This window comes from Somniosus microcephalus, chromosome 1, assembly GCF_052327205.1.
Source record: "Somniosus microcephalus isolate GS21.2 chromosome 1, FLI_Smic_1.0, whole genome shotgun sequence".
NCBI classification, from domain to species: Eukaryota; Metazoa; Chordata; class Chondrichthyes; order Squaliformes; family Somniosidae; genus Somniosus; species Somniosus microcephalus.
Window position 1 is genome coordinate 75,318,809 of NC_140987.1, and position 15,676 is coordinate 75,334,484.

The 15,676-nt window shown below is 44.9% G+C and overlaps 1 protein-coding gene across 4 annotated transcripts in view; it reads right to left on the bottom strand.

The window, feature by feature from the left end:
• The window catches only part of tnksa (tankyrase, TRF1-interacting ankyrin-related ADP-ribose polymerase a), a 205,264-nt gene that overhangs the window by 33,750 nt on the left and 155,838 nt on the right, over nt 1–15,676 (bottom strand). For all 4 annotated transcript variants that reach the window (XR_015077716.1, XM_085983225.1, XM_085983213.1 and 1 more), the window contains 2 exons: nt 14,076–14,241; nt 6,200–6,419 (listed from right to left, as the gene is read on the bottom strand). Coding sequence is in view for 3 of the 4 variants with exons in the window: in XM_085983225.1 (XP_085839351.1) it covers nt 6,200–6,419; nt 14,076–14,241 (386 nt within the window). In the remaining variant the exon portion in view is untranslated. The remainder of the gene's footprint in view (nt 1–6,199; nt 6,420–14,075; nt 14,242–15,676) is intronic.

Here is a 15,676-nt window from a genome sequence, read left to right on the forward strand (position 1 = left end):
ATGTTCCCTACAAGCTTACTCTCATATTCTATTTTCCCCTTCTTAATTAATCCCTTTGTCCTCCTTTGTTGAATCCTAAATTGCTCCCAATCCTCAGGATTATTGCTTTTTCTGGCCAATTTATACGTCCTCTCCTTGGATCTTATGCTATCCCTAATTTCCTTGTTAGCCATGGTTGAGTCACCTTTTTTGTTTTATTTTGTGCCATGCTGGGATGAAGAAATTCTGTAGTTCATCCATGCGGTCTTTGAATGTTTGCCATTGCCTATCCACCGTCAACCCTTTGAGTGACATTCCCCAATCAATCCTACCCAACTCGCGCCTCAGACCATCGTAGTTTCCTTTTTTTTAATTTAGGACCCGAGTCTCTGAGTCAACTACTTCATTCTCCATCTTAATTAAAAATTCGATCGTATTATGATTGCTCTGACCCAAGGGGCCTCGTACAACAAGATTGCTAATTAATCCTTTCTCGTTACATAATACCCAGTCTAAGATGGCCTGATCTCTGGTTGGTTCCTCGACATATTGGTCCAGGAAACCATCCCGTAAACACTCCAGGAATTCCTCCTCCACAGTATTGTTACTAATTTGGTTAGCCCAATCTATATGTAGATTAAAGTCACCCATGATGACTGCTGTGCCCTTATTGCACGCTTCTTTAATTTCCTTTTTAATGCCATCCCCAACCTCCGCCTTACTGTTTGGAGGTCTATATACCACTCCCACTAACATTTTCTGCCCCTTGGTATTTCTCAATTCTACCCATACAGATACCACATCATCAGAGCTAATATCCTTCCTTACAATTGTGTTAATCCCTTCTTTAACCAGTAATGCTACCCCACCTCCCTTTCCTTTTTGCCTATCTTTCCTGAATATCGAATACCCCTGGATGTTGAGTTCCCAGCCTTGGCCATCCTTGAGCCACGTTTCCGTAATCCCAACCAAATCATATTCGTTTACCTCTATTTGCGCAGCCAATTCATCCACCTTATTACGAATGCTCCTCGCATTAAGACACAACGCTCTTAGACCTATTAGACTTATTATTTACTGTGGCCATGTTTGATTTAAACCGTTGATTTCTCTGACTGCCAGTTTTGTTTTTCTCCTTCCTTTCTTTTGCTTTTATCCTTGTTTCCCTTTCCTCTGTCCCCCTGCTCAGGTTCCCAAACCCCTGCCATCTTAGTTTAAACCCTCCCCCAGAGCACTAGCAAACACACCCCCTAGGACATCGATTCCAGCCCTGCCCTGAAAAAGCATCAAACCTGATGATTGGGAGCAGTTCAGGATTCAGCAAAGGAGGACAAAGGGATTAATTAAGAAGGGGAAAATAGAATATGAGAGTAAGCTTGCAGGGAACATAAAAACTGACTGTAAAAACTTCTATAGATATGTGAAGAGAAAAAGATTGGTAAAGTCAAGCGTAGGTCCCTTGCAGTCAGAATCAGGGGAATTTATAATGGGGAACAAAGAAATGGCAGACCAATGAAATACATACCTTGGTTCTGTCTTCACAAAGGCGGACACAAATAACCTCCCAGAGATGTCGGGGAACATTGTGTCTAATGAGAGGGAGGAACTGAATGAAATCAGTATTTGTAGGGAAACGGTGTTAGGGAAATTGACGGGATTGAAGGCCGATAAATCCCCAGGGCCTGATAATCTACATCCTAAGGTACTTAAGGAAGTGGCGCTAGAAATAGTAGATGCATTGCTGGTCATCTTCCAACATTCTATAGACTCTGGAACAGTTCCCATGGATTGGAGGATAGCTAATGTAACCCCTCTATTTAAAAAAGGTGGTAGGGAGAAAACGGGGAATTATAGACCGGTAAGTCTGACATCGGTAGTGGGGAAAATGCTAGAGTCCAAAATAAAAGATGTAATAGCAGAGCACTTGGAAAACAGTGACAGGATCAGACAAAGTCAACATGGATTTACAAAAGGTAAATCATGCTTGACTAATCTACTGGAATTTTTTGAGGATGTAACTGGTATAGATAAGGGAGAACCAGTGGATGTGGTGTATTTGGACTTTCAGAAGGCTTTTGATAAGATCCCGCATAAGAGATTAGTGTGCAAAGTTATAGCACACGGGATTGGGGGTAAGGCACTGTCTTGGATAGAGAACTGATTGGCAGACAGGAAGCAAAGAGTTGGAATAAACGGGTCTCTTTCCGAGTGCCAGGCATTGACTAGTGGGGTATCGCAGGGATCGGTGCTCGGACCCCAGCTATTCACAATATATATATAAATTATCTAGACGAGGGAACTAGATGTAATATCTCCAAGTTTGCAGACCGCACAAAGCTGGGTGGGCGTGTGTGCTGTGAGGAGAATGCAGAGAAACTCCAGTATGATTTGGACAGGTTGGGTGATTGGGCAGATGCATGGCAAATGCAGTACAGTATAATGTGGATAAATGCGAGGTTATCCACTTCAGTGGCAAAAACAGGAAGACAGATTATTATCTGAACGGCAATAGATTGGGAAAAGGGGAAGTGCAATGAGACCTGGGTGTCCTTGTGCACCAGTCACTGAAGGTAAGCATGCAGGTGCAGCAGGCGGTTAAGGCGGCAAATGGTATGTTAGCCTTCATAGTGAGAGGATTTGAGTACAGGAGCAAGGATGTCTTGCTGCAGTTGTACAGGGCCTTGGTGAGACCACACCTTGAGTATTGTGTGCAGTTTTGGTCACCTTATCTGAGGAAGGATGTTCTTGTCATGGAGAGAGTGCAGCGAAGATTCACCAGACTGATACCTGGGATGGCAGGAATGACGTATGAGGAGAGATTGGGTCGATTAGGCTTATATTCGCTAGAGTTTAGAAGAATGAGAGGGGATCTCATTGAAACATAAAATTCTAACAAGACTAGACAGACTAGATGCAGGAAGGATGTTCCTGATGGTGGGGGAGTCCAGAACCAGGGGTCACAGTCTAAGGAGTAAGCCATTTAGGACTGAGATAGGGAGGAATTTCTTCACCCAGAGAGTGGTGAACCTGTGGAACTCTCTACCACACAAGGCAGTTGAGGCCAATTCATTAAATATATTCAAGAAGGAGTTAGATATATTTCTTAAGGCTAAAGGGATCAAGGGATATGGGGAGAAAGCTGGGACAGGGTAGTGAATTTGGATGATCAGCCATGGTCTCATTAAATGGCAGAGCAGGCTCGAGGGGCCGAATGGCCTACTCCTGCTCCTATCTTCTATGTTTCTATGTGTGTCCTCTGGTTACCGACCCTTCTGCCACTGGAAACGGTTTCTCCCTATTTAGTCTATCATAACCATTCATGATTTTGAACATCTCTATCAAATCTCCTCTTAAACGTCTCTGCTCGAAGGAGAACAACCCCAGCTTCTCCAGCCTCTCCACATAACTGAAGTCCCTCATCCCTGGTACCATTCTAGTAAATCTCTTCTGCACCCTCTCCAATGCCTTGACACATATATATTTTAAACTAAGGCGGGGAGGGATAGTAGCTAGGGGTCATAGGTGGAAATCCTGGCAAAATGTTCCCCTCCCAAGCTAGGAACACTGAACTCAACTGTAGCGCACCAAACATTGCTTGAACTCAGGCCAGGAACCAAAGCTGGGTTGATCCTAATCTAATATCATTTTACAAATAAAGTATTGTGAAATTTTAAACAATACTGCACCAACAAAATGCACACAAGTTAGAAAAATAAGTTCTCATGGGAAATGTTGAGCGAAGACTTGTGAAGGAGCCTTATACAACTTCGTCTCTCAGCTTCCGAGTGATGCAGTTTCCTTGATTTTTGAAATGATCAAAGATTTCAACTGATCCTGTCCGGTCTCTTCTGGCTTCTCCACCTTCCTCTCATCCCTCAACCTCACCTTCAACACATAGCCACCTCCACAACCTCACCAATACACAAGGCAAGTACTTTGCAAGTCCCCATGACCAACAAAACTAGCTCCAATGAGTTCCTCATTAACATGCCCTTGCTGTGCCAAACTCCTCCATTCTCATCATTTGCCCTGGAAATAACTAGCCCACAAATCTCTCTCAAGTAGTGTTTCTAGCTCCCAGCTCCCTCTCCTTTGCCCCACCCACTGGACCAATATATGCTTCCATTAATGTGCTCCACTTTCGATACACTCAGATCAGTGAGGTCTCAGGCGATCTCCCACTCCGATCCCGAGACACCACCACCTTTGCAAACTCAAGTCTGTGAGCCACAGACTACAGTGCAGGTGATCAACTGGCCTGGCTGTCTACGCCCAAATCTAGTTTGACCAATCTTAAACAGCACCATTGCTACTCATGTACAACCAAATTCTGCCAGTACTGTTGAATCATCCCAGAAGTCTAAAAAGATCGCAAACCCCTCTTCTACACAAACTGCCTCCTCAGATATCACTCCCCTGCAACCTCCATCCTCATCTTGGATACTAAATGTAAAGATCTCGTGGACCTGCTCCCCTCCAAAATTAAGATCAATCACGTCCACCTCTCCCACTCCGAGCCCTTTTAATCATCCAGCACGGTGGCATAGTGGTTAGCACTGTTGCCTCACAGCGCCAGGGACCCGGGTTCGAATCCGGCCTCGGGCGACTGTCTGTGTGGAGTTTGCACATTCTCCCCGTGTTTGCGTGGGTTTCCTCCGGGTGCTCCGGTTTCCTCCCACAGTCCAAAGATGTGCGGGTTAGGTTGATTGGCTATGATAAATTGACCCTTAGTGTTAGGGGGATTAAATACGTGGGGTTACGGGGATAGGGTGGGATATGTGTTGGTGTAGGGGTTATGGGGATCGGGTGGGATATGTGTCGGTGCAGGCTTGATGGGCTGAAATGGCCTCTATCTGCACTGTGGGGTTTCTGTGATTCTGTGATTCTGTTCCTACTCCCAATTGTCATCCAGTAACCATACCCAACAAAAAGCAGAATCTTGAGGAGAAAAGGGAATAATAAAATGGGATGGGAGGGAGAAGAGGAGAACAGAAGTGTTGACAGAAAAGGTCTCTCATTTCCAATTAAATTTCAAGCTTACCCATTGTAAATGCAACAGACACTGCTGCTTTACTGAGAGGAGCTTGTTCTTGTGCTATTTGCATCTGTGCAGGGGGAAGGGCAGAAAGCCTATCCATGTAGAGTGGGGAAAACCGGTTCCATCAGCTATTGAGATTAATTAGAGATTGCAGCATATTCTATAATTAGAGATTGCAGCATATTCTATTGTAGAAAATTAAGAGCTGGTCAGCCAAAGAAATGCTACTTTTAGTCACAAAAGTATTTTCTATGGATATTCAGACATCCACACACATATTCTAGATCAGATCAGTGAGAACCCAGAAATTAGCCTGCATGCAACAGAAAGGTATGCAGTTTATTTAGTCTGACGAGCATGTAAGTGAGCAGGAACGAAAATGGCCAACTCATTAGACTAGCTCAATGTATCGTGAAATGCATACTATACTGGTTCTCACTGCACTAGGGGCCATGAAATAGCATGTAAATGAACTTTTCATTCTTAGCTGGCAAGTATGAACAGGTAAAACTTGTTTGTATGTGAGGTGTGGAATATCTGTTGGCCAATTTCTGGTGAAACTTAACTAACTGACTTTTAGCCTCTATTATATACTTTTATAAAAGAGGTCTGAATGCCAGTTGCAGAATTGTGCCAAATCCTGCACTAATGCATATTAAAATCCTGTTGGGATAAAAATCTCAAAACAATCCACAAGGGCCAAACATTAGTCTTAGGCTCAAGTTAATTCCCTCAATCTTTGCCACTGTTCCTGTGTTGATGTCTACAAATTCAGAATGCACAACAGTTCTCAATCACTTAATTTACATGCAGATAAAATAGCTCAAGTTGATTGCAAAGCATTTCAAATTGCAGTCCTCTCTTATAAATGCATAGGTATAGTCATCCCTGATAAGTAATGCATGATTGATCAAACTCAAACAGCACCATGATTGATTTAGTTCTGGGAAATGAAGTAGGAAAAATAACTGATGAGAGTATGAGAACAATTGAAAAATGGCGAGCACACAATAGTTCACCGTGAAAATGCAATATAGCAACAGAATCAAAAAATACGAGTGCTGGATTGGAAAAGAGCAAACTTCAGTGAAACAAGCAAGAATTTGGATCAAATTAAGTGGACAGAAGGTTAGTAAAAAAGGACAGTGGATCAGCGGTTACAGCACTTAGGCAAGATCTTACCTGCAAGATGGAGTGGTGTTGAGTTCCTTCCTTGAGTATCTCTGCAATTTATGTTCTCTGGGGTACACAACTTCTGGACCCTAGCTAGGCAGCCTTTCTTGGCAGCATCGAGCAGAGCAGCATCTCCTCGTAATAAGTCCTGAATATCTGTGTCCCCTTCTTTCACAAGGTCCAGAGGTGTGTTCCCATCTCTGTTCTTCTTCGTCGGGTCAGCTCCATGCTAAGAAAAATGAAGGCGCTCTCAATAACAATTAGACCAGCTTCCTTTTATATAAACTGACCCATTCTTAATTATTTTTGATGACACTTAGGAACAGGAGTGGGCCATTCAATCCCTCAAGCCTGTTCCATCATTCAAATAGATCATGGCTGATCTGTATCTTAACTCCATCTACCCACTATGGTTCCATAACCCTTAATACCCTTGCCTAATAAAAATCTAGCAATCTCAGTTTTGAAAGTTTCAATTGACCTAGCCTCAACAGCTTTTTGGAGGAGAGTTCCAAATTTCCTCTACCCTTTGTGTGAAGAAGTGCTTTCTGACATCACCTCTGGGTGGACTAGCTCTAATTTTAAGGTTATGCTTCCTTGTTCTGGACTTCCCCACCAGTGAAAATTGTTTATCTATCCTTTCAACTCCTTTGATCATCTTAAACACCTCAATTAGATCACCTCTTAATCTTCTATATTCAAGTGAATAAAAGCCTAGTCTAGGCAGCCTGTTCTCATAATTTAACTCTTCTAGCCCCGGTTGTAGTTGTTGGAGGTCAATCATCTCAGCCGCAGGACATCGCTGCAGTGTCCTCGGCCCAACCATCTTCAGCTGCTTCATCAATGACCTTCCCTCCATCCTAAGTGAGGATGTTCACTGATGATTGCACAGTGTTCAGTTCCATTCACAACTCCTCAGATAATGAAGCAGTCCATGCCCGCATGCAGCAAGACCTGGATGACATTCAGGCTTGGGCTGATAAGTAGCAAGTAACATTGCCTGCCACTTGTGTGGCGTGAATGACTATCTCCAACGAGAGTCAGTCTAACCACCGCCCCTCGACATTCAACGGCATTACCATCGCGGAACCCCCCACCATCAACATCCTGGTGAGGGGGGAGGTGGTCACCATTGACCAGAAACCTCACTGGACCAGCCACATAAATACTGTGGCTACAAAAGCAGGTCAGAGGCTGGATATTCTGCGGCGAGTGACCCACCTCCTGACTCCTCAAAGCCTTTCCACCACCTACAAGACACAAGTAAGGTGTGTGCTGGAATACTCTCCACTTGCCTGGATGAGTGCAGCTCCAAAGACACAAGAAGCTTGACACCATTCAGGACAAAGCAGCCCGCTTGATTGGCACCCCATCCACCACCTTAAATGTTCACTCCCTCCACCACCGGAGCACCGTGGCTGCAGTGTGTACCATCTACAAGATGCACTGCAGCAACTCGCCAAGGCTTCTTCAACTGCACCTCCCAAACCTGCGACCTCTACCACCTAGAAGGATAAGGGTAGCAGGGGCATGGGAACATCATTGTAAAGTCTGTGGGTTGTACTGTTAATAACGACACAGACTTCAGGAGTAACAAACAAACAGGTCTTTACTATTCGAAGGTCAGGGCGAATCTGCCCCAGCAATCCTGCCACAACACTTATATACTGGTGTGGTCACTGTCGGTATTACAGTATACAGAAGCCAAACAAGTAGTGCCACACCTAAAGTAGTTCTCTTAAAGGTGAACGGTTACATACAATAGTTTCCTTAAAGGTAGACGGGTACATACACTACAATCCTCCCTTTTTAGCTTATTACTTAGAGTCCCATTAACATACATATCTTCAACTTCATATAAAACACTTTACAGATATAATCTCGGTGGGAAACAGTTCACAAAGTCAGTCTCTGCGGGAACAGTTCACAGATTCAGTCTCCGATCTTGACTTGGTCCGAACAACATCTCTTTGGTGTAGCCGGTTCACATGGATAGTGTGACTCCTCCATAGCCTTTTCCTTGACGTAACAGCTTGAACTTCCGTCTTGTTGAACCGGCAGTGCCGACTTTTATAACCAACTGGCTGTCTTGATAATTTCCCACTTTTCAACTAATTTAGCTCCTTTCGTAGGTCCCCTCCTGAGCTGGTAGAAGTGATAATATTTTAGATAGTTATTGTCTTCTGCCTCTTCTTTTTCTTTTCTGCCTTTTTGAGACTCTCGGGGCTCCTTTCTCGGCTGCCAGCTGTAGCGCCACCAACTCTCTATGTTCATTAGACCTTAAGTGTTTCATCCTGATTTCAGCACTTTGGGAGTTTTCCTCACAAACTGGGCAGACCAGATCCTCGTAATATTCAGTGTCACTCAACAGGTCATGGTAATATTCGGGGTCGTCCTGAGTTAGGCCAGCGAGAGGGCCTTCTACTTCCTCCTTACCCATCTGGACGTTAGCTGACTGTGGTTCCTTCCCTAGACATCTTTCTTGAAAAGACTTCCTCATACATTCATATTCATCACGCTCTTCCTGGGTTGTCTGCCATTCCTTCACTACTGTCCTCATTTGTGAGTTCAATACCTTCCCTTCCATCGGGGATTGTGTTATCCGGCTATTTACTCCTTCTACTGGAGTAGCTGTTTCCCCATTCTTCTGTTCAATTTGACGTAATTCAGCGTCCTTTTGGCATCCTTGTAAAAGCTGTGTTGCCACCTCAGCTATCTCCATCCCTTTTGGAAGCTCCGAATTCCTTCCCTTTGAAGCCTGAAGCTCGTGTTCCCCTTGTGGAGTCTTGTCACTCCGCCTGTGAAGGAGTTGGCTGGTCGTTAACTCTTCCCTGGGGACACTGTGGATCAACTTCTTCTCTATTTCATCCACCTTTCCCTCTGGTGCTTGGGTTTTAAGCGCTCGAAGAAGTTGCGCCTTGATGCTCTCTAGCTCCAGTTCAGGGGCCATTCTTCCAGTCTCTGTTTCTCTTCCAGTTGCCTTTCCTTCCACTGCCCGGATTCCCAGTTGACTATGTTCTTCAAGTTGTTGAACCCTGGTCATTTCCGCCTCATATTTGTCTTGGGTTTCCTTCAGTACTTTTATGAGTTCTTGAACCTCTTGGATTCCATGTTCTGCCATATCTTCCACCTCCAATTTTTCATCGATGGATGGAATCTCTACCGATGAGTCTGTCTTGGCCTGGAGCGCCTCAAACATTTCCTGCATCCTTTGGACTTCTTGCTCATGTTCAACCTTTAGTTGCTCATATGCTTTCACTAAAACTAGCTTTTCGGAGGTTGCCGAGTTAACCCCCTCCAGAATTGTAGCCTGGGCCTGTTCATACTGTTCTTTCAACTTCTTACACTCTGCTTGTAAGGAGTCGTAGAGAGGAACTGGGATAAAATCCTGGCTGCCTGAAGATTCCTCTTCATTTGTTTCGTTCTGCAAATATGCTAACTCTTGAACAGCATCAGGGAGATGTGATCGATACTTAGCCATGATGGCCCTATGGTCGCTCTCAGCTTGAGCTAGCTGCCTCTGTTGTCTTTCCAGGTTCTCCCATTCGGTGTCCCAGAATTGTTCCATTGTTTTCATCTCTTGTACGAGACGGTAACTCAACTGTTCTAATTGTTGTTGTATTTTGCGATACGTTTGAGTCCGGGCTCTGTGTTCTTCCGTCGTGGATAAGTCCTTAACTTGGACAGGCTCAGAATTCTCTGTCAACCTGGAGTTCTGCTCTGAAGCTTTATCCTTCTCGGTAGCATAAGCCTTTATGCCTGTCTTCGTTTTCTCCACCATAGTCGGCAAGTCCATTTCAGCCTTGTCTTCCATATTTGAGTTAGTCTTATCGTCATCCGTTCCAGAATCTGAGCTGATTGCTCGTACCGAGTCCTCACTCGTGATGGCTTTTAGATAGTGCCATTCCATGTCTATTTTCTTAATCCACTCCCGTCCTAGAAGTGGTGGTCCTCCCTCAGGTAATACGTACAAGTTCATTCTTGGGTGTTCTTTACCCCTCTCTCTCACCTTGACTCTTATCTTCCCCATGGGGTATACTTTATGCCCCGTGTATGTCTGTAATACGAACTTGGTATTCCTTAAGGGTATGTGAGAGAATAGCCGGTGGTAGTCCCTTCGATTGATGACTGATAGAGCTGATCCAGTGTCCAACTCCATTCTTACTTGGACTCCAGCTATTCTTAGCATGACCCAGATAGTTTGTAGATCAGCTTCCCTCCCCACATTGTGAATTCTCAGACTACCCAGCTCCTGGTTGTTTGGGTCGGAGTCTGAATTCTGTTCGTCTGAACTCTTCTCAGCCACCTTGTGTACCTTGCTGTACTTTTCTTGTGGTGGCTTCCTTTGGTTGTTGGTCTTCTTCCCTGACCGGCATACCTTTGCGATGTGACCCAGTTTGCCACATTTCCTACATTCTTGGTTCTTAAACCAGCATTGATTCTGGTCGTGCGTTGTCTTCCCACAACGATAGCATTTTGTTGTATTCGAGGTAATTTGGTCCACCCCGAGTGCCGCCGCCTTCAGCTGCATTTCTGCCGTTCCTTTCGCTGCGGCTTCGTGCGATGCAGCTATAAGAACAGCCCTGTCTAGTGTGAGGTCGTTCTCTTCCAGTAGTCGCTTTTGCGTCCCTTCTTTGGACAATCCACATACGAACTTGTCTCGCAGTGCCTCTGTCAGATTCCCTCCGAACTGGCAGTATTTCGCCAGCCTACGCAGTTCGACCAAGTATTCCGCGTTACTTTCGTCTTTCCTCTGCGTTCTTGCATAGAATTTGAAACGTTCAGCCAGCATCAACGGTGTGGGGTTCAAGTGGTCCTTCAGCACAGCCACAATCTCTTCGAAAGTCTGATCCGCCGGTTTATCTGGTGCTATTAGATGCTTCAAGAGCCTGTATGTTTTTGCCCCCATCGAGTTTAGCAATGTTATCGCCTTGTCGTCTTCCTCTATTTTGTTGGCTTCACAATAAATCTCTATGCGTTCCACGTACGTGGCCCAGTCTTCTATCTCAGAATTAAAATCGTTAATATTCCCTCGCTTAGGCGTCTTTCTTTCCTTGGGAGCAGCACAAGTATTTCTTTAAGTATTCTTATTTATTTGTTTATTTCTAAGATGGCGGTTTTTCCCGCGAAAATGGCGGTTTCCCGCTCTTTCCTTCTCTCTCCGCCCACTTCAATGGCGGTTTCCCGCTTCTGTCGTCTTCTCCGCCTAATGGCGGCTTCCCGCGTCTCTTCCCTGGTGGAAGGGGTACGCTTTCCCCACAGTGGACAGGTTCAGCCGCTGGCTGGCTTCCGCACAGCTCCCCTTATTCGGCTCTGTCTTTCTCTCCCGCTCGCACAGCTCTACCGGCGCTGGGAACACCCCGTTCATGGATAACAGTTCAGCCGCTGGACTGGCTCTCGCGCAGTCTCTCTCCCCTTGCTCGGCTCTGTCTCTCTCTCCCACACGTTCGGCTCTACCGGCGCTGGGTACCCCGTTGGCGGAGAACAGTTCAGCCGCTGGACTGGCTCTCACGCAGTCCCTCTCCCCTTGCTCGGCTCCGTCTCTCTCCCACACGTTCGGCTCTACCGGCGCTGGGTACCCCGTTGGTGGAGAACAGTTCAGCCGCTGGACTGGCTCTCGCGCAGCCTCCTTTGGTCGGCTCTGCCGCTCCCACACGCTCGGTTCCCGTTCGCCTCCCAGCCCTCACGCAGTCCGGTGCTTCCCTCACCGGCTGCGGCTGAGTTTCTCTCTTCCCGCGCCTGCTCCCGGTCTCAGCGCTTCGTGGCTTCGGTCGCTGCCCGGCTTTTCCCGCCGATCGCGGTCCGGCTATCTCACGACGCCGTTGGACCCGACTTCCTGACCAGCTCTGCTCCCCCTCGACCGTGGTCGAGTGCACAGCCCTTATCCTCCGGATTTCGTTACACTTTCCCCTACTCACAGTCTCCGCGGCCGCCTTGTTTCCTGCTGATCGGCACCGTGGTAGAAGGGTAGTCAGTGCCTGTTGCTGCTGGAAGCTTTTGTTGCCAAGTCTTCTTCCTTTCTATTGCTGCAGCCTCGTGTTTTCTCCCAGCATAACGACGAGGGCGGTTGCCTCTCTTCGACGCTCTTTAGTTGCTTTGGTAGTCTTGCCGCAGGGTACGATCGGACTCGTCGCCACTGTAAAGTCTGTGGGTTGTACTGTTAATAACGACACAGACTTCAGGAGTAACAAACAAACAGGTCTTTACTATTCGAAGGTCAGGGCGAATCTGCCCCAGCAATCCTGCCACAACACTTATATACTGGTGTGGTCACTGTCGGTATTACAGTATACAGAAGCCAAACAAGTAGTGCCACACCTAAAGTAGTTCTCTTAAAGGTGAACGGTTACATACAATAGTTTCCTTAAAGGTAGACGGGTACATACACTACAATCATCACCTCCAAGTCACCATCCTGACTTGGAAATACATCGCTGTTCCAAAATCCTGGAAGTCCCTCCCTAACAGCACTATAGGAGTACCTTCACTGCATGGACTGCAGTGGCTCACCACCACCTTCTCAAGGGCAATTAAGGGTGGACAATAAATACTGGCCTTGTCAGCATCCCAGGAATGAATATAAATCTTTTTGGTGAATCTGCACTGCACTGTCTCCAAGGCCAATATATTCTTCCTGAGGTGGGTGCCCAGAACTGAATGCAGTACTCCAGATGGGATCGAACCAGAGCTCTGTACAGCTGCAACATAACTTACACTCATTTGTATTCCAGTCCTCTTAGAGTAGTTATTGCAATAAACAAGATTCGTAGACAACTAAATCCCAAAATTTGATGCAAAGAGGACATCAATTTTGTTGCAGTTCTGGTAAAGGTCATCGATCTGAAATGTTAACTCTTGCTCTCTACACAGTATTTCCAGCATTTTCTGTTTTTATTTTATTAATTTTGTTGACCCCAAATTTCAATTACAGAACAGACAGCATAAAGTTTGACTCTAATCTGAAATCTGTTCTATTTGTATTGAGCGTGCATGATCATGAGATCTATAGTAACACCTCCATAAAAACTCTTTTTTATTTTTACTATTTTGTCAAACGGAGTGACTGCTACCAATGAACCAGAAGCTACACATAAGCATTCTGCGTATAAATGTCAACTTTCATAACTTTAATTAATCCAATAGAAACACCAATTCAACATAAGCCGATAGAAACGCCAATTCAAATTTTAACTTAAATTTTATTTTCGGCTCCGTTCGGCAGCGCATAACTGTTAACTTTCTCTGTCAGCTCAGTTCGACAGCAGTGATCTCTTTTCCCCACCCCCTTCCTATTGTTGGTAATTTTTAACATTAAACCATCATCAGCCCTGTCTATTATTACTTATATTTAAAGCTCGGTGGATGCTGATTGTTGACAAACTCCAGGAGCTTTTGCTTCTCAAGCACAGCAGCTCCACGTGAGGAACCCGGAGCCGAGCCGGACCCCACCATCAAATCACCACATCGGCAACCAGAAGCACGTTAGAAATGACTGAAAACCGCGAGTATCTTTAATTCTAATAATTACAAAGATGATTTATTTCACGAACAAACCACATTAATATATCAGAGTGACTGCTGCCTACGAAGTCCCGCAAGAACAACCAAGAAACCATTGGAACTGCACGTGCGCAACTACTCTATGTCGTTGGCAGCAGTCGTGTCCTTTGTCAAAAATTCAAAACTTTTAATTTTTCAGTGTGCAAGACATCAAATTCTAGACACATAACTAGACCAATGGTACCCAGCTGGTGATCATAATGGGAGTGTTGAGGTGATAGGGTGTGTTAAATACTATCAGACCCCTTCATGTGCATCTTATGAAGAGGTCCGATAAAAATCACCAAAGCCTATGTATAAGTCTTTCAGACTGAAAACCACATACCTTTAAAAGGAGTTTACAAATTTCATATTTGCCTTTGGCTGCTGCTTCATGCAGAGGTGTGAACTTCCATAGGTCAGCCACATTCACTGAGGCACCATGCCGCACCAGCAGCTCTGCTACTTCATAATGTCCATACGAGCAAGCATTGTGCAAGGGCACTAAACCCCTGCAGGACGAACAGTTCAAATTTAATCACCACTACATATGTACAAATTAATGTCAATCAAAAGTTATAAATGCCAAGCTTGGATCAAGGCTTCTTTGAATTCATTAATAATGGGCTGCTTCACACACAACTAATAACACTTCTAAAACCTGCTTGTGGCTCCAGGTAAACATCTGACAACAAAAATCATAGGGAAACTCGGTTGCCAGTTTTTTGCCTCTTCATCCCTGAAGGCATGATTCCTTGCTGGCATGAAGCTCTGTTGGTACCAGGAGCCTGCTAAGTGGGCACTAATCATGTGTGAGACTTGTCAGGCAATGTGACAATGGGTGCATCAGACAGGCCAGATCCTGCCCGCACCTGATGTCTACACAGATGTATTTCCGGCAAGGAAGCAATCAAGACCAGGAATCCTGGCTGATTTCCCCCTCCCCCATCTATAGGCATAGAGAACAAATGCATTACATATGCCAACACCCTGGCTGAAATGAGTTAACTCAGTCTGACTGGCCTGCATAGTTCCGCAACTCACCTGATAAATTTGGGGGGCCCCACTGGATTCAGGGTTCTGTTTTCTTGTTTAGTTCACAAATTCTGTCCGATGTGCGTGCGAATGGCAAATGATTTAATACTGTGTGACTCAATACTTGTGTCAATTTATTAAATTTAGCCTTCAACAAATGTGCAGATTAAAATTTATGTCTAGCTCTTTATCTTATTTCAGCAATGCATCTGCATAAATTCCACCAATTTAAAAGATTACTCCCAGCTGTTTGTGCAAATTATTTTGAAACATGAAACTCTAAACTGAATCTAACTTCCATTTCTATTCCCCCACCAAATGTTGTTCTACTGCCACTATATTGTTTTATAGGTTCACCTTGTTTAGACCAAGTCTACAGTTATCACTTTTATGCTGCTTGCCTCTGCGTAGTGATTGTCCTTGGACAATCTTTGAGGAGATGGCAACAAACATGTAATTCCTTCTCAAGTGCCAAGAAAGCCAATTTAAGTTCCAACATATCAATAACAATCCTTGGCACAATTCAATGGAGTAATCACTGTAGGCTTGATCTACATAAAGTTAGTAGATAGTTTAACTGCAACGATAATAATTTAAGGGAATTTGGACTCAATTTACTTTTACATAAGTAGAATAAATAGTATGGCTTTACTAGGTCTTAAAAAATTGTGGTTAAGAACATAAGAAATAGGAGTAGGCCATTCGGCCCTTCGAGCCTGCTCCGCCATTCAACGAGATCATGGCTGATCCTCTGCCTCAATTCCATTCACCGGCCCTATCGCTATATCCCTTGATGCCCTTACTAGTCAGAAATCTATCGACTTCTGTTTTGAACATACCCAATGACTGAGCCTCCACAGCGCTCTGGAGTAGGGAATTCCAAAGATTCACCACCCTCCGTGTGAAGAAATT